The sequence below is a fragment of the Chelonia mydas genome, chromosome 15 (assembly GCF_015237465.2).
Source record: "Chelonia mydas isolate rCheMyd1 chromosome 15, rCheMyd1.pri.v2, whole genome shotgun sequence".
Classification (NCBI taxonomy): Eukaryota; Metazoa; Chordata; order Testudines; family Cheloniidae; genus Chelonia; species Chelonia mydas.
In genome coordinates, this window is record NC_057856.1 from 13239358 (window position 1) to 13259885 (window position 20528).

At 45.3% G+C, this 20528-nt stretch overlaps 1 protein-coding gene across 1 annotated transcript; it reads right to left on the bottom strand.

The window, feature by feature from the left end:
- Positions 1-1821: 1821 nt before the first annotated feature.
- Positions 1822-20444, bottom strand: LOC102941728 (glutathione S-transferase theta-1). Its single transcript, XM_043529767.1, has 6 exons — positions 20276-20444; positions 17878-17934; positions 9456-9543; positions 7376-7526; positions 3633-3809; positions 1822-2778 (listed from the first exon to the last, which is right to left on the bottom strand). The coding sequence occupies exons 1-6, from the start codon at positions 20385-20387 to the stop codon at positions 2578-2580; spliced, it is 786 nt and encodes a 261-aa protein (XP_043385702.1). The 5' UTR covers positions 20388-20444; the 3' UTR covers positions 1822-2577.
- Between the last annotated feature and the right edge of the window lie 84 nt (positions 20445-20528).

Consider the following 20528-nt stretch of genomic DNA (forward strand, 5'->3'; position numbering starts at 1 on the left):
TTCCCAGATGGCAATTTAAAGCCCTGGGGTAGTGGCGGCGGGGATTTAAAGGGCCCCCGAGCTCCAGCCCCTGCTACTGCCCCAGCCCTTTAAATCCCCGCCGCCACTACCCCAGGGCTCAGGCAGCAGGGCTCAGGCGGGGATTTAAAGGGCCTCGGAGCTCCAGCCGCCGCTACCCCCCCGGGGCCCTTTAAATCCCCACCTGAGCCCTGCTACCAAAGCCCTAGGGTAGCGGTGGCGGGGCTCCGGAGGGGATTTAAAGGGCCAGGGCGGTAAAGGCTGCTGGAGCCCCAAGTCCGTTAAATCTCCGCCTGAGCCCTGCTGCCCGAGCCCTTGGGTAGCAGTGGTGGCGGGGCTCTGGCGGGGATTTAAAGGGTCCCAGAGCTCCAGCCGCCACTTCCGCCCCGGGCCTTTAAATCCCCGCCTGAGCCCTGCTGCCTGAACCCTGGGTTAGGGGTGGGGGGGCTCTGGCGGGGATTTAAAGGGCCCTGGAGCTCCAGCCGCTGCTACCGCCCCAGGGCCCTTTAAATCCCCACTGGAGCCCTGCTGCCGAAGCCCTGGGGTAGCGGCAGCGGGGCTCCGGAGTGGATTTAAAGGGCCGGGGTGGTAGCGGCGGCTGAAGCCCCGCGGCCCTTTAAATCCCCGACAGAGCCTGGCCGCCGCTACCCCAGGGCTCGGGCAGCAGGGCTCAGGCTGGTATTTATAGGGCTCGGGGATCCGGCAGCCACTACCAAAGCGGAGCCCCAGGCCCTTTAAAGCTCTGCCAGAGCCCAGAGCCCCGGGGTAGTGGTGGCAGCTGGGAGCCCCCAGGGCTCCTCAGTGATTTAAGGGCCCAGGGCTCAACTGCAGTAGTAGCAGCTGAAACCCTGGGCCCTTTAAATCACCCCCGAGCCCCAGGGTTCCCAGCCGCATCTGCAGCTGGTAGCTCGGGGGTGATTTAAAGGGCCCTACGAATTGGGAAAAGGTGGGGTGCCCTAATGTGTGTAGGTAACATGGTGGGTGAACACTTTTCACAATTCGATCACTCTATATCTGACCTATCAGTCCTCATCCTCAAAGGGAACCTGCACAGCACTTTCAACAGATGAGCCTAGGAACTTAAATTCATAACTTTACTAGACACTAAAAGTCAGGGTCTTAATAAAGATACTGGATTTATGGCTTATTACAACTATCTGTAACCCACGAACGCCAGTTTTTGTCCTATGACTACAGGGGTGTTAACAGGCCACATCACTTTGAATGGTCTCTTGGAAATGTGCTAACTACTTAAGCTAAACTATCTGTTCCACCTTGTATTTAGCTGTGACACTCTGAGTACCTTTCCCAGACTTGAGGAAGAGTTCTGTGTAGCTTGAAAGCTTGTCTCTCTCACCAACAGAAGTTGGTTCAATAAAAGATATTATTCACCAACCTTGTCTCTCTAATAAACTAAAGACAATTTCTTTTCCTTAGGAGCAGACCATTAACAAGTGTGTGCGTGTGTACGTACACAGCAAAAAGACAAGCAGAGAAGAAACACATGGTCTCATCTGGTAAATTCATCCGCAAAACCCTCATCCTCAGAGAACCAATGATGACTCTTACTCTCTGAATGGAAGAGTTGTGCAAAGGTCTCTCAAAATCTTAGCTCTCATAAATGCATGCTGTCTCTCTTGAATCTGAAAGAAATAAATGTCACACCTTTTTAAGTTTCACTCATAGCTGTACTTTATACTTTTATAGGAAAAATATAAATAAAAACATTTTCTTGCCACAAAACCTAATTTTAGCTTGTTGATAAAATTTAGATTCAGGTTGAAATTTATCATATACATTCTCAGTTTGGGAAGGAATTAAACACCACATTACTCCATACACACACAATTTATGGGTTAAATTTATAAAAATGCTTTCAGGGTCTTTTAGAACTTAAAACCTAGTGCAGTAGCGCCATTAGAACCATAATGACATTGTAGAAAACTTCAGCAACAACCATCTAAATAGCTGAGATAGTAAATACTTGAAAAGAAAGAGGGTGTAAAATATTGAAGTTTTTAGTCATGATATTTTCATTGACAATGGGGAGAGAGTTTTGCCTGAGCAAGGACTTCAGGATAAGGTTCAAGGACAACAGGAAATCATGAATATAAGCGTACAGAAATACAGATTCCACTCATTTAGGATTCTTTCACAATTGGGTGTTTTCAGCAGAATCCAAAGTCTTTGTATAGTTTTCTCATCACTGCCTCCTTAATTTTGCTGCAATTCCAGAAGGTTTATGCGTTATTGGTACAGATCACCTGAAAGCAAATATGACAACAAAGAAGTCACAAAGCCCTCCCCCCGAAAAGATTTGCTGCCTGTTTATTTGTTCTCAGATGCTTCCTGTGAATTTACAGCTTCAGATTCTAAGATTTCCCCAGCTTCTGTCCCTGAGGATGCTACAATGGACTAAGGGAGGGTTGCATTTTCCACATGGAAAGTACTGCAGTGTTCTTTCCTCCTTATGAAGGGCACTTACTCATGGTGCTGGAGAGGGGGTTGGGGGAGCAAGATGGTGGAAAGATGCAGATCAAATGGTAACAGAACGTTAACTCATTTCATTATTTTCCTCAGCACAGGTGCCAGATGCTCTTTCAGCTGTGGGTCAATTTGGATGTTGCTGAGTTCCTTGATATTCAGGATAATCTCGTGTGCTTCCTGGAAGAGTTCCTTCCCCACAGCTTCCTCCACCCGGTTGCGCCATTCTGACAGCTTGGGTCTGTCTTCAAAGATGTCACAACCTACTCCAATGGGCTGCATAGAGAGACATAACTGAAGTGAGAAATGCTGAAGCTTCCACAAGGGAAGTCACCATTAAGTGTGTGTGTGGGGTGGGGTAAGGGGGAACTCATGGAAGAGAATCAGAAAGGTTGGGAGATCTCCTAGTCTACCTATGCATCTGGAAAAAAACCCAACTGGACTGTATTTCTTCATGCGTTTTAATAGTCCCAAATCCACTCCTGACAACATTGTCCCTTTTACTTGATGATGACACATGATGTGGCTAACACTTATTTGAGTAATGCTGAGCAACAGCATTAAAGAGATGGGGCTAGAGATCCCATTGGTGAATGCTATTGCCTACTTGCTATTTGTAGTGAGGAATGCTAAACCAGGTAGCAACATACGAGACCACCACCACCGTTGTAACTTAAGCTGAGGTTTTAGTTGGGGGGCTTCCCCTCTACTTTCTGCCTGTCCCACCCTCTGAAATTCTTCACTGCAGAGATGCAGCACTGCTATTTGTTAGTCACTGGGACATGGAATTAAGAGCGGGAAATGCTCTTGCTCTGCAGGATCCCAGCTCTGATGGCCTGGGACCGAGCAACCAATCTCAGTATGATCCACTTAATTTGATTAAAAAAAAAAAAAGCTCCCCCCAGCTTTGCTACTGGAGGAGTTTCAAGTTGGTATCTTGTGGGTCTGGTGTGGGGAAGAATAGGTAGGTCTGGAGGAGAATATTCTAATATAGGAATCCCTCCCTCTGCTGAATTAGATCTGCATTCCTGCTCTAGGGAAATAGTACCACATGCTGCTCATTCCCAGGTAGTTAGACAATACCATCTTTTCCTTGTGCTGAGTCTTCATGATTACAATCCACTACTCACCTGCATGAGCTCCACAATAGCCACTAGGTCTGCCAGGGAGATCTCACTGCCCAGGATGAACGGCTTGTCCTGAAGGAATTTCTCCTCAAACTGCTTCAGGGAAATAGCCAGCTCATCCATAACCTCCTGCAGCTTCTCCGGAGGCAGTGTCTGGCCTGTGAAGAGGGGAATGAGCACCTGTTTAGGGAGAAGGGAATAGACTTAGCCTCCATAGATATACTTGCACTGGATTTCCTTTGCCTTTGCAAATGGGATCCACTAAATTTACTGATCATCACGTCATACAATCCAGGATCAGTTTGAAGTGATGCTATATTCACATGTGGCAAGATCTCAGCTTTCATTAAAAGATGATCCTTTATCCTCCAAAATGCTCACAGTCAAAGCAATCGTGTCCAAAGCGGTGCACAGAATAAAAACCCTCAGTGTTTCACAGCTTCACAGCTTCCTCCTGCTATGGCTTCTGGTTAAGCCTCTTGTTTATTTTGGGAAAGTGGAGCTGACAGCTAGCCATCTCAGGTCACAACCTCAAGGAAGTATTAAGTGTACAAATTCACTTGTTAGAACAGAACAAAAAGGGATGTTATATTACATGTACCTGGTAATTACATTTGCTTTAGATGCGTGAAAGCTAGTGAAATTATGTTATTGTCTTCACCTGTTTCCTGTAATTGCTATCTTTGTACTTAATTAACCTTAGATCAGCAGTTCTCAAACTGTGGGTCAGGACTCCAAAGTGGGTCACGACCCCATTTTAATGGAGTCGCCAGAGCCGAAGCCTGAGCCTAACCCCTGGGGTTGAAACCTGAGGGCTTCATCTCTGGGTGGCTCACGTTACAGGCCCTCAGCCTGGGGTTGCAGCCTCTGGGCTTGGGCTTTGTCCCCCACTCTCCCCCCCCCCCGGGGGGGTCATGTAGTAATTTTTGTTGTCAGAAGGGGGTCGTGGTGCAATGAAGTTTGAGAACCCCTGCCTTAGATCAAAGATGTGTTAGGATAAGAGTTGTCACATTGTTCATGAAAACTAGTGAAATTGTCTGGATGTCTATAACTAAATGTATTAGGATGTCTCTATAATTGAATGGCCCATCAACCGGGGTTGAAGCCTTAAACTTTAAATGAGAAGGTTGTTAACTTCAAAGTATGGATCATTATGTAAGACAATGGAAGATCTACAAACTTGGTCTGCATTTAATCGATAAAACAAGACCCCTGCAGTGATGGAAACGCTTGCCAGACTTTTCAACTATAAAAAGGGAACCTGAGAATGATTCTGCATCTCTGATCCATTTGGATGCTGTTAGGGGGTGTTCCAAATAAAAGAGAGAGGTCCCCAAAGCCATTTTGGGCAGCCCTGAGAGACTTATGGAGAACTAAGCAGATACACCATCTCTGCTGTCACTTTGGACTTACAAACTTTGACTCACCTGTTATGTATTTTACCTGCTTTAACCTCTCAGTAACGCTCATTTCTTTTTCTTAGCTAATAAATATTAGGTTAGTTTACTAGAGAAATTGGCTTTGGTGATTTCTGGTTTTAATAAACTTTCATCATAAAGTCCAGTTTATCTGGGTGGTAAAAAGGTGCTGGAGAGCTTAAGGGGACTGGTCATGGCTCCATGGTTAGACTAATTCAGTAGTCCAGGAGCGCACATTTGTTACTGGTTTGGTGAAATCTAATTATAGAATATACCGCCTGTTTGGGGTATCGGCCCTGTTTTCTGACAGTCTGACCTGAGATTGTTTCTTTCTTTTGTAGCCACATACCAGGCACCGTGACAGGAAAGCAGAACTCTGATCACAGATTTTTGCAGGTGAAACTGGGAGCAAATGTCTCCTAATCATTAGCATACACAGCAATTCATTCCATGATTGCTTAATCCAGGCCAGAATTTAAGCAGATTCTATGTGGCAACAATATGAAGCACAAGCAGTGTTCCTTAGCACGTGGGCTATATATTCATAGATTTCAAGGCCAGAAGGGACCATTATGATCATCTAGTATTACCTTTGCCATTGAACATTGACCTTTTGGTGAGGGACCTTGCCAAAGACTTTCTGAAAATCTAAGTACACTATATCCACTGTATCCCCCTTGTCCACATGCTTGTTGACCCCCTCAGAGAATTCCAGTAGATTGGTGAGGCAAGATTTCCCTTTACAAAACATATGTTGTCTCTTCCATAACAAATTATGTTCATCTATGTGTCTGACAATTCTGTTCTTTCCTATAGTTTCAACCAGTTTGCTCGGTACTGAAGTTAGGCTTACTGGCCTGTAATTGCCAGGATCACCTCTGGAGTCCTTTTTAAAAATTGATGTCAAATTAGCCATCCTCCAGTCATTTGTTACAGAAGCTGATTTAAACGATAGATTACAAACCACAGTTAGTAGTTCTGCAATTTCACATTTGAGTTCCTTCAGAACTCTTGGGTGAATACCAGCTGGTCCTGGTGACTTATTACTGTTTAATTTATCAATTTGTTCCAAAACCTCCTTTAATGACACCTCAATGTGGGACAGTTCCTCAGATTTGTCACCTAAAAAGAATGGCTCAGGTTTGGGAATCTCCCTCACATCCTCAGCAGTGAAGACTGATGCAAAGAGTTAATTTAGTTTCTCCTCAATGGCCTTATCGTCCTTGAGTGCTCCTTTAGTATCTTGATCATCCCGGGGCCCCACTGGTTGTTTATAAGGCTTCCTGCTTCTGATGTACTTAAAAATTTTTTGCTATTAATTTTTGAGTCTTTGGCTAACTGTTCACTTTTTTTTGGCCTTCCTAATTATATTTTTACACTTCACTCGTCAGAGTTTTTGCTCCTTTCTAGTTTCCTCAATAGGGTTTAACTTCCATTTTTAATTTTCTTTGAAGCCTTGTGAGAGCAGGTTGCAGAGATTGGAAGCAATTGTATGTTGCATATGTGACTCATATTTGTGTTTCTTCTTTGTGGCGTTTAGCCAACTGTACTCCAATGTCAACAGAACTGGAAGCTAAACAAGCCCCAAAGTGTTTAGTCAATTATAGACAAGGGCAAAGTTACAACAAGCAAGATGAAGTTATTACATGTTTACTGGCAACTCTCCGCACAGAGTGTATCCCCATTATTTCTATTCTTGTTCCCATTTTGGAGTAGCATCTGTGTGTGCTGGAAGCAGACAGTCTCCTACAGATTTCATAATTGGTGAGTCTGCAGGGGAGCTGTGATTAAAGAATACAAGCCTTTCAGCTTTGTTTTGCAGAGCATGCACAAGGGAAGCAAAAGGAACCCAGGTCCTATTCACACCTCCAAGCTCTCTCTTTGGCTATGTCTATACTAAAACCACAGGGTGTGATGCGGTTTGTGTACACATACCTGAGCTAGCTTTAATCTAGCGGTGAAGGTGCAGCAGCGCAGGCTTCAGCAGGGACTAGCTGCCTGAGTAATCCCTAGGGTACCGGATCTGGGTGCACTGAAGCAGCTTCACTTTCTGAAGATCTATAAAGATCTGTGCTTCCCTGGTGAGGTTCAGACCTTCTGCGTTAGACTGATATTTTTAAGGGAAAGCTGTTACCAAAGCCTTCCTTCCCACATCCAAATACTAAGGAACTGGGAACAATTGCCTATTTGAGTTTCCTCTCAGCTGGGTATGGGGCCAAGTGTGCTATTTTGGGGAGACAAACTTGCTTTGTATAGGAGCTGTTTAAATGTCCCATGTCCAGAGAGGAAATACTAGTATTCTGAGCTGTTAGCATTTAATCTTCTTACCTTGATCCACAAGGTCTTGGGAGCATTAGCCCGGATGTTGGTATGGTGCCATGACAGGTATTCATCTACCCGGGCCCGTTTCTGTATGTCAGACGGGTACCAGTGATCAGGGGTGTTGTACTTCCTGCTCAGATACAGAAGAATTGCAGTGCTGTCCAGAAATTAATGGGAGACAAACAGTGGGACAGATAAGGTGAAAGAATATATTCAGCTGCATCAATCTCTCCTCCCCCTTTCCTAATGTTGCTTCCACTAAAAAGTGTTGGGGCTGGGATTTTCAAAGGAGCCTAATGGAGGGAGCCACTCAATTCCCACTGAAAGTCAATCCGAGCTGGGCGCCGAACTGTTGTAGGCTCCTTTCAGAACTTTAACCTGTAGGAAAATTAAGCCTCAAGATGAAACCAGTGTTTGTACAGTGCCTAGCACAATGGAGTCCTGGTCCATGACTAGTGATCCTAGGTGCTCCAGTAACACTACTATTACTACTACTAACACTAATAATAATCTGTAGACAATATTTTGCTAAAAACCCATTAGCAGCTGTACGTTTCTGATGCCTCTCTCATCACTGCAGATTTCCAAGGGGTTTGTGTACCCACAGAAGCTCTCTTTAAGTGGCATCCCCCTCCAATCATCTTCATAAAGGCCCTGTCTTGCAAGATCTCCCCACCCACCCTCGTGAGTTCAAGGGAATTGCTTGCACAGAGAGCTTGCAGGATCAGGCCCTTGGTGTTTGTTGCCGTCCAGTGTTTGTGTCATCACGAGCAGGCAGGAGAAATCAGCCGGTTAAAAATCTTGGTAATTTGCAATGACATATGGTCAGCTATTGTGTTGGGGAGTGAGTCCCATAGAAAAATCTATACTGACAAAAGTAAAGAAAGAAAATACAGGCAGCCCTTGCCATTCTGATACAGATATCATTGAACTATTTTAGCATTATGACAGTGTAAGCCTGCTGAGATAAGGCTTTGCAAAGGATGCAGACAGGTCATTTTGTAAAATAAAAATGAGGTTTTATCTGTCTGATGCTTATATGACCTTTGTCGCTGTAGTATCTGAGTGACTAACATAAACAGAAATGTTGCCATGATTTTGTATTTCAGAGTAAAAGGTTTTTTTTGTTTGTTTAGCTTTAAACATTCCTCTGCAGTGTTCGTAACCCAAGACTTTGTTGTGTAGTGTATGCACATGAGAACCAGGTGGCAAAACCCATGCCTAAGGTCCTAGGTGCTATGGTAACACAAATAATACAAAATAACTATAGTATGTTTTCATCATGGAAGCTAACAAATGCAGAAAAGCAAACAAAGTAAATGAGATTTTTTATTACAATAACCTGAGATGTTAAAAGGTACGAATTTTAAATCTTTGTGTATGATTTTTATCTTGGCAGTGTCAAGAGGTTTCAAATGTGAAAAGGTAATTGAAAAACATCTTAAGTGGGCACCCACAGCCCAAGCATGAGTGTCAGTTAAATTAACCGCTTCAGAGCCAGCAGAGAGGCACATGAGACAAACACTGTATTGTCCTGCTCCAGCCCATGCTAGAAAATCCTTGGTTCCCCATAAATAACGACCAATTAAGCTAGAAATGGCTACTCCACGATTTCAATTACATCTAACCAAAGAGGACCAGCTCCAAGTCTGAATCATATCATATATTTGAAATATGTGCATAGATTTAAGAACATAAGAACACAAGAATGGTCATACTGGGTTAGACCAAATGTCCATCTAGCCCAGCATGCTGTCATCTGACAGTGGCCAATGCCAGGTGCTTCAGAGAAACTGAACAGAACAGGTAATCATCAAGTGACCCATCCCATTGCCCATTCCCAGCTTTAAACATCTAAATGATAACACTGCATGTGAGTCAAGTCCCTACCATCTCCTTTCTTTGCAGGAACATAGGAGCTGAGACACTAAAGCCATCAATCTGTCTAATCCATAAATGCATATGGCAAATTCTGAATTTTTTTTTTAATCAGCCATAGGGAATGATACTTCCCAACCCCTGAATTTAATCAGCTTATCGCCTCATAAGTATGGTGAGTAATGGTATTTGGGAATTGAATTCTTACCTCTCTGCTAAGGTGAAGACTCCATCCTTCAGTGCTGGCACTTTCTTTAGGATGTTCACTTTGCCAAACTCTTCCCTATAATGTTGCCCTAAAAACAATTAAAATATGATAGTCCATGGTCAGAAGTATCTAAACCTGTGAAAACTGAAGCAAGCACCTAGCTTATACGTAACTAGACCATGCATGAATGAGGATCAGTCAAACCCATAAGAACATTCTGCCTTCACTTCATGGTGTTCTGTTAGAGTTTTCCTACATGTGCATGTTTCAGATTAAAAAGGGGCATAAGTTAAAGAGTCAGAACATAAGCTATCTGTGAACTTTGCAAACTGCTCAGGTCTGCCAATGGCATGGAGCAGTTCAGGATGTTGCATGAGGATTCAGACACTTGATTCCTGTCAGTGCTAGTTGTTAGTATTATATAGTTTATATTATGGAGCAAATATTATGTATTTTTAAAGGCCCTCTATTTAAGCTGTATGAATCACCCTTCTACCATGCTTTGCACTAGAAATGTATTAAACTGTGATTAGGCTCTTGTTCTTGGTACATGTGAAAGTCATCAAGGACAAGATAGTGTTTAGCTGAGGTTTGCTAAAATTAATAGGTAACTATAATTGTTGCAGTTTTTCTAGAAATATTTTGCTATAGATGTCCAAGAACCTTGGAAAACATGTGCAAACTGGATAAGAAAGAAAAATAGGGTACATAATGAGACAATGGAATGTGGGGAATTTCCTGTCCATGATAAACAACACAGAGGTGTGCGTGTGTATATATATATATACACTTACCGCTGTCAATCAGCAGTGTGATGAGGTGTAATCCCTGACCCATATAGCTCTGCTGGGAGATGCTTGTAGTGCATTATACTGGCAAAAACATGTGCTTACCAGGAAATCTTATTTAACTGAGAGTGGAGGTTGGGGACTGGAATAAGCATCATGCCAGTATAACTGCATCCATATTACGAGTGCTTTGCTGGTACAGTAGATATGTATACTATATCAGGAAAGTGCTCCTCACTCTCCAGGGTGTAATCTTTGTTAAAAGCTCTCCACTGCAAAGAGAGACATATAAAAGAGATGATTTGCTGTCAGATTGGGAGGATGTATCATCTAGTGGAGTCCCACAGGGTCTGGTACTATTCAATATTTTTATTAGTGACTTGGATAATGGAGTGGAGATTATGCTTATAAACTTTGTGGATGACACCAAGCACTTTGGAGGACAGGATTAGAATTCAAAACTACCTTGACGAGTTAGAGAATTGGTCTGAAATAAACAGGATGAAATTCAATAGAGACAAGTGCAAAGGAAAGGAGGAAGAAAATCAAATGTACCACTACAAAATGGGAAACAACTGGCTAGGCAGTAGTACTGCTGAAAAGGATAGTGGATCACAAAATGAATATGAGCCAATTACCAGGTCCCCCCTCAGTCCTCTTTTCTCAAGCCTAAACATACCCAGTTTTCTTAACCTTTCCCCAGAGGTCAGGTTTTCTAAACCTTTTAATTGTGTTGCTCTCCTCTGGACTCTCTCCAATTTGTGAACATATTTTCCAAAGTGTGGCACCCAGAATTGGACACAGTAGGCCTCACTAGGCTAATATAATTCTGGGGTGCCTTAACAGAAACGTTGTATGTAAGACACAGGTGGTAATTGTCCTGCTCTACTTGGCACTAGCGAGGCCTCAGATGGACTACTGTGTCTAATTCTAGGTGTTACACTTTGGGAAAGATGTTCACAAATTGAAGAGAGTCCAGAGGAGAACAAGACAATTAATAAAAGGTTTAGAAAACCTGACCTCTGGGGAAAGGTTAAGAAAACTGGGTATTTTTAGTCTTGAGAAAAGAAGACTGAAGGGGTACCTGGTAACAGCATTCAAATATGTTAAGGTCTATAGTAAAGAGGATGATGATCAGTTGTTCTCCAGGACCACTGAAAGTAGGACAAGACGTAATGGGCTTAATCTGCAGCAAGAGAGATCTAGGTTAGATATTAGGGAAAACTTTCTAACTCTAAGGGTTGTTAAGCTCTGCAATAGCCTTCCAAGGGCAGTTGTGGACTCCCCAGCATTGGAGGTTTTTAAGAAAACGTCAGACAAACACCTGTCAGGATGGTCTTGGTTTATTTGTCCTGCCTCAGCAAAAGGGGCTGGACTCAAAGACTTTCTAGTGTTTCTTCCAGCCCTACATTTCTATGATTCAACGAGATTGTAACGGAAGTAACCAATTGATCCCTTGTGTTCTATCATTTGTTTTGTTTTAGATTTTCTTTTCCTTTCTTTAATCATAAAATAGCCATGCTTAATAATTGTGATTTTGCATGGTCTCAGTCATGGTGTCCCCAAGGGTTTGTAAAAGAACCCCTGCGACTCACATGGTGAGAGTCACATCCCTGAGGTGGCTGTAAGAGGGATGACTAGTAAGGGCTGGCCTACTTTTGCGTGTTTCTTAAAACACAATATCGTTAGTAATTTTTCAAATGAAATTACTTGGCCTCCAACCATTTAAAATCAGCCTTTTCCACCCCACAATCCCTTGAGTGTAATTTGGCTCAGTGGCACCTACTGCAGTATTGCTGGTGCAGGTAGCAAGTGGGGACTAAACCCCAAGCCCCTATGTCCTTGTCTAGCTCAGTCAGGGCTCCCTGTGGGGGTGTCGCTAGGCACAGTGTTCCTGCTGAGCCCCTCAAGGGGCACGGCTGAACCTGTGCTCTCCACCGCAGGCCTCTTGCGGGCAGCGTTAAGAGCGCAGCTAAGGACCGAACCAGCCCGCAGTGTTGCCACATGGGACAGGACTGGGGCTGAGCTGGAGCCCAACTGGCATGAGGGGAAAATTTCCCGCCTTCCAGTGAACTGAAACCTTGCCTGGCCTGAGGGGAAAAGCCCTCTGACTGGCTGACTTCCCTACCTGCCCGCCTTCTTGGGCTGAGTGACCAATCAGAGCTGCTACAGGAAGAGCTAGCGCTCACTCCCTCTGTTACCACAGCAACCCAAAGCCATTCTCACAGGAGGGGAGGGGGCAGCGGAAAGAGCCCAGCCCTCCGGGCAGCTCCGCTCCCTCCTCCCGCGTCCCTTGCTGCAACACTGGCCCTGGGCAGGCGGAGAGGGGACCCCACGGCAGCCCCCAGGCCTGGGAGTGGGGTGCAGAACCCTAGAAGGAACAGAGGTGAGGCTGGGCGGATGGGGGCGGGGGCTGAACTGATGAGCTCCGGGAGGCAGGATTGATTTGGAGGTTGGGGCTGGGGCAGAATTAATTGCTGGGTAGGAGATGGGCAGATGTGGGGTGAGAGTTCCTGCAGCAGAGGCCAAAATCACCTCACCCAATAAATCTGGGAAAGTAATCAACACCGGTTGTCATACACAGGCAGGCATGCACACAGGGGCATGCACAGACACTACACACACGGGCTGTCCATAAATTATGTAATACATTTTTTTATTATTTTCAAGCCCCACCCACCTCTTGTAACATGTTGTAATAACACTGAAACAAACACACAAAATTAAGGACCCACCCACCCCCTTATGTAACTTATGGTTAGCCCCACCATCACCACCTCACAGACACAAAGGGGATGGGCAGGAGGAGTTAAAAAATCAAAAGTCAGACCGAAAAACCACAATATCACCTTTAAAAAAACCCAAAAACTCTCATGATTTTTTGGGGTCTGACTCATGGCACTTGAGGTCAACAATACTGGAATCAGCCAAGGAAAGTGAAGATCAGCAGAGCAGGGTTGAGGCACGGTAGGAAGGCTGAGTGGTGAGACCTGCACCGCAGCTGCTGTAGCTATCCTGTGCAGAAGGGGGATTTCTTTGGGGGTCTCATTCTAGCATCTCTCACCACCCCAAATAGTCACTGATGTTAAACAAATCTATTAACTGAGAGGCTCAGACAAATTTCCAAAGAAAAGAACAGCCCTGAGGCAAAGTACAAGGGCAAGAGTTATTATCTCCAATATTTTGAGCTCTGTTGACAGAGTGAGCTCTCTGCAGAGCTAGGCTTGGCTTTTGGATTCTGTAACAGACAGAGCAGGCTGTAGGGAGTTGTCTCCATGAGGATTTAGTTGTTGTCCATGTTAGTGAGACAAAAGATCCCAGAATGTGGGGATTCTGTATGTGGGAATTAGCATGTGCATCCTGGACAGTAGGTTCATCATGGTCTTAGGTTAAAGGGAAACAGCATCCATGTTTCCCTGCAGTCTAAGTTCACAAGGTAACAAACACCTTTCAAAGCAAATGCACTGTGAATTTATATATACACTTTATGCTAGTTATCCCTGGGGTCTGAGCCTATTGTTAGAGGCAGCCAGCAACTGAGTAATGATGTCCTTTATCACAGTGGCAGCAGGAGAGCTCCATGTGTAATACTCTGAACCAGCTTCCAAGCTGCTTTAATTATTAACAGTCCTATTAAGAACTTAAAATTAGTGTCCTTGATGGAACTACTAAATTATTAAAGCAGCTTGGAGACTGATTCAGATCCTCTTACAGGAAGCTCTCATGCTGCCATTGTCACAAATGAGAAATTACATCTAATTTTTTTGTTTCATGATGGCTTTACATATACAATACAGCCTTGCTGAGATTTCTGTCACATGGCTGTGCAGTGAGCCATTCAGGTTTGCAAAGAAAAGCCTTAATGCCGACACTGGTTTCACATTGCTTCAATGGGATTAATGGTTTATTTATTTATGTATAAAGATAATTATTATGACTGATCTTTATATTTGCAATTTAGCACAGATAACACTGTAGCCCCATTCTACTAAGCCAGGGATCGGCAACCTTTGGCCCGCGGCCTGTCAGGGAAAGCTACTGGTGGGCTGGGATGGTTTGTTTACCTTCAGCGTCCGTGGGTTTGGCCGATCGCAGCTCCCATTGGCCGGGGTTTGCCGTTCCCTCGCCCCCAACAATGGGGGCTGCGGAAAGCGGCAGCCAGCATGTCCCTCGGCTCGTGCTGCTTCCTGTAGCCCCCATTGGCCTGGAACGGTGAAACCCAGCCAGTTGGGTTTCCCTGATGGGCTGTGTGCCAAAAGTTGCCCATCCCTGTACTAGGCTGTGCTGGCCTGTATATGTGAGAAGCCTGTTCACAGGTCACATGGTGTTGACCTGACTTGTGGAGTCATCTTCTGAATGGGAACCAGATCTGCTGCAAGTAATTAATGGTTTCAAAGCAGCACCTCCAGCTCTCTTGGGGTTATGTACACAAGGGTGGTTGCCCTGCCTCCTAGAGCAATTTCAATAGGTAGTATACACAGTTGTTCATGGAATCAAAAAACTTGTCAGGATACTAACAATGAGGACTCCAAGGTATAAGACCTTAGGGGAAAGGAAGTTTACTGGACAGAAGGGAAAGAGCAAAGTGGGTAACATATTTTACAGAAAAGAGAAAAATCAATCTATTCGCCATGGCCAGCCATTCTCCCAGGACTCACATGTCTGAGAACTCCACTTTTTTGTTTCAAAGTTGATCAGGGTGACCAGATGTCCTGTTTTTAAAGGGGCAGTCCCATATTTAAGCCCTCATGCAGGTGTCCTGATTTTTTCTTAAAAACAGGTAAATTGTCCCGTATTTTCTGCCTCCCCCCACCCCGCATGATCTCTGCCCACCAGCCACCTGCCCACCAGCGGTGAGTGGGAGGGGTCCAGTGGCCGACGGTGGGGGTGGTGGTGCAAGTTTGGTGGCGGGGCAAAGCTGCAGCGCACAGGGTCGGGTGCTCCCCCTGCTGATCCATCAGTGCAGTCCCTGCTGCGTGCCGGCTCTTGGCCAGCAGGGCCCCATCCCCTGTCCCGTTTCCAGCTGGCACTGGCTGCGAGCTGCGGTGGCTGGTGAGTGCGGGCAGGCACCAGGCGGCGTCCGGTTATGTGTCACCGCTGCTGCCCACCCATTGGCCCTTTACATACTCCCCCTCTCACTGTCCTCTCCCTGCTTTGCCCCTTCACCTCCCCCAGACCCACTGCTCCTCCATATTCCCCCCGGTGGGGTGCATCCCGCTCCCAGTGCTGTGCGGAGAACCAGCCCCCGGACAGAGCTCTAAGCTCACCAACAGCCCAGGTCATCCCTTCCCCCACCTCCGCTGCGGCTGGAAGCAGCTCCCATTCCTTCCCTCCTGCACAGCGCCAAAAAGCTGCTGCTGGCCACAGTTTGGTGTGAACCCTGGCAGAAATCGGGAGGGGGGGGGAGCATGTGCCCCTGCGTGCGCCCCCACATGTGTTGCCAGGTACCATGAGAGCCGGGTCCGTCCCGGGGGCCCACCCAGGCAGGGTGGGCGGAGAACACTGAGTAGGGAGCATCAGGTCGGTTGGTCACCCTCCTGTGTGAGAGAGGTGTACAGGAGTGTGTGTGTGTCACCTCTTGCTATGTAAACCCTAAAGCCTAAAAGATAAGAAGGTAAATAAATAGAATCTAACCACACAGTATTTCTTTTTAACAGGGGCTCAGTCAACTTGATGTTAATTTGAACATTTGTACTGCATAGTTCTCATTGATTGCCGGTGAACTAGCTTGAATACGAGTAATTTTACCAGGAGTCCAATATTCAGCATAGGGAAATATGGCCACCCTAAAGCTGACAGATGGATATAGCTGGAAGGTGCAGTCAGTAAATGAGTAACAGTCATTTTAAACAATTGCGGGGGTCTAAACAGAAGCAAGCTGAGTGCTTCTGATAATACACAGTCCTATATAGTGCTCCCATGCAGACATTCAGGGTATCTATAAACAAAACAATGTCCAGTGCCCAGGCTGTCCTTCCCCTGCAGATTCTCTGTAACGAACCAACTAAACTTGCTAGACATGGCTGTAGGGCATTCCTAGCAGCGTCACAGAAGCAGCCACAATACAGATGAGTCAGTTGGGTATTCCAGGAATAGAAGCACACTGATCAAACCATAGTAGCCTCTCCCTTAGCTCCCCGCAGTAGGGAGTTAAAATAGTGCCATTGCCTTAGCAGTGAATCTGTCTCTCTCTCAACAGGCTGGGCAAAGTTTCCCGGGGCTGGACTAGTGGAATGGATTCAGTTAGGCTGTGCACCCCTTCACAGGCTTTACCTTCTTTTGTGTCTCTCCCATGCATCATGGGGCACTGGCTGGCAGGATGACAGCAAGAGGCTGCGTACAGATGTCTCTGAGCTCTGCCCCTCTGTGTTCCCCCCAAAAACAGTCCCTCTTACCCCCTCCCTCAGCATATTTTACAGGCTATGAGAGCATGTGTCCACTTTCAGGGAACACAAAAGCTCTACTTTCTCATGAAGCACTGACAGCGGAGAGGGCCTGCTGACTTGCGCTCACTAGAATTACAGTTGTTTGAGTTTCCCTGCAAGAATTCTACAAAATGAATGTGATGAATTCCAGAAAAGTGGCAGTTTATTGAGGAAGGATAAATTTAAAAGGAAGCAATTGAGATTCTGGTCACAGAGCAAAACTGGAGAGGGAAGAATGTGATGACCAGGTAAAAGACAGCAAGTATGTCTCCTCTTATTGGTGGGACAACAGGATTCCACTGATACTGGTGAAAACAAAAGTGCTTGTTGACTGGACAGCAATATTTGCTCTTTCATATCTAGGCCTTTTAGACCTATGAGCAGAGATGTTGTTTGAGGAAAATCAGCCCATTAGCTTGAGAAAGCAGCACATGGATATAAACACACTGATTTGCTGTGGTGGCAGAAACTGCCCATAACTCCCATGCATGACTGTACGATTGAATCTCCTGAGTTATAAGCAGCCTCCTGGTCACAGCTCCCATTTAATTGAACAGGTAAAACTAGACACCCTGCACTTCCAAAATGACCACTGTCTAGGATTGCCAGCTGTATGGCTCTGCCATACAAAGTGATCTTCTGGTTGCTGGATCCCAAGAGGCCCGTCTACGCTGCAAAAAGCCATGTTACAAGACAATATTTTCCTGACCACTTTATAGAAAATTCTGTTCTTGCTGTATAGATGGCACCAAACAGTGTTACACATATTTATTGCCAAAGCCCTGTAAAACTCAGTTTGTTTCCCCTTTCCATCCAGATGAGGCCAACCCATTTTAAGCAGATCCAGGGACTATCTTGTTATAACATCATGCCAAGGAACAGTTCTTGGTTGTTATTTCTAAAGGAGAGAGGCCTATGGTTTGTCAGCTGAACACCCGGCATTGCTTATTAACTGGTTGTAAGTCCTATTAGTCAGCTGAGGAGTCTGTGCAGGAACTCTCTGTGAGTCCCTATTCCAGGGAGAGAAGAAGCTGCTGAGGTGACACTGGGGGAGGAACGGGGGAAGTAGAGAGCAAAGAGTGGCAGGGGGAAGAAGAGGGCCAATTCAGGGCCCCCAGACCTCTGGTAGAAAGGGGAGACAGTTCATTTTTGTAGGATTCTGTCTCTTTTGTGTAATGCAAGAGCAGGTCCTGTAACCAGGACCCTTACCTTCGCATGAGTGTCCTGGGTTATTGCCACCTGGCATTTTCCTCCCCAGAATGGAATCTGCCAACAGACAAGTAGATTACTGTGACTGAATGCACCCCTGCATTCGCACTCTACACACTCTATAATCTTTGTACAAAATATGCTTTGTTAGGTATCATTTGAAAACTAATAGCTTGCCGGTCAGTAATCTCATGGTAAAATGCGTGTAGCAACATTATATGTCAAGTTATGAATTCTTCTTGAATGATGTTAGTGGCACAAGTTCAAACCCATATAGCTCCAATTTGGCAGAACTGGTCAAGCAGGCCTATCTTAAACAAAAGAATGTGTGTTTAACTCAATTTACATAGACGTAGTAAACAAGGTCCTTAAGACAGCAAGAGGGAGACGAGGCAAATCTGCATTTTAGCAAAACACAGCAGGGAACCTCTTTCACCACCAGATTCCTTGTTTCTGTGCTCACAGCAGTCCTGAACTTTTACTAAGTGTAACTCTGAGGAATATGTCAGGTTTCAGAGTAGCAGCAGTGTTAGTCTGTATTCGCAAAAAGAAAAGGAGTACTTGTGGCACCTTAGAGACTAACAAATTTATTTGAGCATAAGCTTTCGTGAGCTACAGCTCACTTCATCGGATGCATTCAGTGGAAAAAAATAATGCATTTCAAAGGGTGGCAGACCTATAAAAGTGAGGGGCAAAAACATCCCAGGTTCTCTCCCTATTCATCTCTCTCTTGCACCTAAGAAGACAAAAGAAACAGCCTATGGATTTGGGAGCAGATCCTAAATTTGTTAGTCTCTAAGGTGCACAAGTATTCCTTTTCTTTTTGCGGATACAGACTAACATGGCTGCTACTCTGAAACTTGGTCAGCAATGTTACTGGAAATTTGTGGTAAGAATTTCACCTTGGACCAAGCCTAGTTTGTTAAGTTTAGTACAGTTAAGTTTAGGAAGCATTTTATCTTTATTTTGCTAGTGATCATTTCTGATTTTAATGCCTTATACTTGTACTTATTTAAAATCTATCTCTTTATAGTTAAATAAGCTTAATTTATTCTTTAATCAAAGCTAATCCAGTGTTGTGAATTGTTTGGGTAACACCATTTAGGGTAGCAAGCTGTTGTATGTTGATCCCCTTAGAGGAGCAATGGACCTATGTATCTGGACTGTGCAGGAGAGGGCTGGACAGTGCAGAACACATTTTGGGGAGAAAATCTGGGACTGGGAGTGTATTGGGGTCACCCTGCAAATGGTACCAAGGCTGGTGGAATTCAGAGTGTGACTGATGTGTGGCTGGCAGGCTGCAGCTATACAGACATTCAGGATGTTACCTGCATGGTGGAAGGCTATTCATGAGCAGCCCAGGTGGGAGGTACAGCAGCAAACCATTGCGATAGACTCAAATTGCAGGACAGGGGTGCCACAACCTCTCACGGGTCTGGATTGCACTCCACAATGTCATAATTACACAAACCAGAGGGACAAAAGGAAAAAGGCCTTAAATACTAGGGGGTCCTTAGACAGGGCCTATTTTCTTCTCACCTGAAGTAAAGCCCATGCTGTGTACAAATGTCCATGCAAACCTCACATTCCAACCTCCTCATAAACTTCCAACCCTTTCCCTAAAACCTCTATTACCGCCATCTTCCTACCCCACCCCCCAAGAAAAACTGACTGCCACACACAGTTTATCCCAATCCCTATCTCCCTTGTGTGCTGCATCGCACACAGGATAAACTGCTTCTCCACATACAGACAGACTTCTCATCCCCCACAAACTCCTGGCCCTCTCTAACTCTATCTCCCTTCCCACTAGGAAAGATCCCAAGATTTGAACTCAGCCTTCCAGCACCCAGGCCTTGTAACACCTGTCTCCAAACTTCCCTATCCCACTCAGACTCCCTCTCAGCAGAAAAGGCTCCCATACTTTGCACTGCTCTTCTTTCACTGACTTCTGTAAAGTCTGTTACTAGCAGAATAATGAAGGGTTTTCAACCTGGAAATGTACCAAAATATCTATCCTGGAATATTCCAGAAAAGTTATGTTTGTGTGAGCCTCTACGTGGACCCTCCTATTCCAGAATAAGCATGTCTATACAAGAACTGATACCAAAATTATAATCAACCCAGAATAACTATTTTGATACAATCCCACTTTAGAAAAGTCCTTAAAGGAGGAAGGGAAATGCACAGAAATCCTGGGGAGGGGATGGGGGAGAAGGAAATGCACCACAGTTCCTTAGGGTTCGAGGAAATGGGGAAATGGGTAATATTGCCCCCTCTCCACAAGTGCAGGAAGTGTAATTTGACTGAGTTCCCCATGGACAGGTGCTAACCAGGCTCAGCCCCCAAGGGGGGATGGGATGCAGAGTGGTGAAAAGGCTCAGCTCCCCTCACTCACCTTTGAACAGCTCCACATGCTTGAACTCAAAGGGGATGTTGTTCTTCTTTGCGAAGATGTAGACCGTTCGGCAGGGCTGCGAAAGCAGATCCAGGTAGAGCTCCAGCCCCATCCTTCCTGCTGGGCACAGGGAGCAGCAGTGAGAGAGAGAGAGAGAGGCTTGTCTCAATGTGGCTTTGGCAGCAGCAACCGACAGGGTGGACAGAAATTTCTCTCCAAGGCAGACAGTGGCTTAACTTTGAACCAATAAGGA

Excerpts from the sequence above, each read along its gene's own strand:
- LOC102941728 (XM_043529767.1), bottom strand. The coding sequence starts at position 20,387 with ATGGGGCTGGAGCTCTACCTGGATCTGCTTTCGCAGCCCTGCCGAACG. Across the intron at positions 3,810-7,375 it reads CCAAGACCTTGTGGATCAAG|GTGCTCATTCCCCTCTTCAC; the intron begins GTAAGAAGATTA and ends CTCCCTAAACAG. Across the intron at positions 2,779-3,632 it reads CTATTGTGGAGCTCATGCAG|CCCATTGGAGTAGGTTGTGA; the intron begins GTGAGTAGTGGA and ends CTCTCTATGCAG.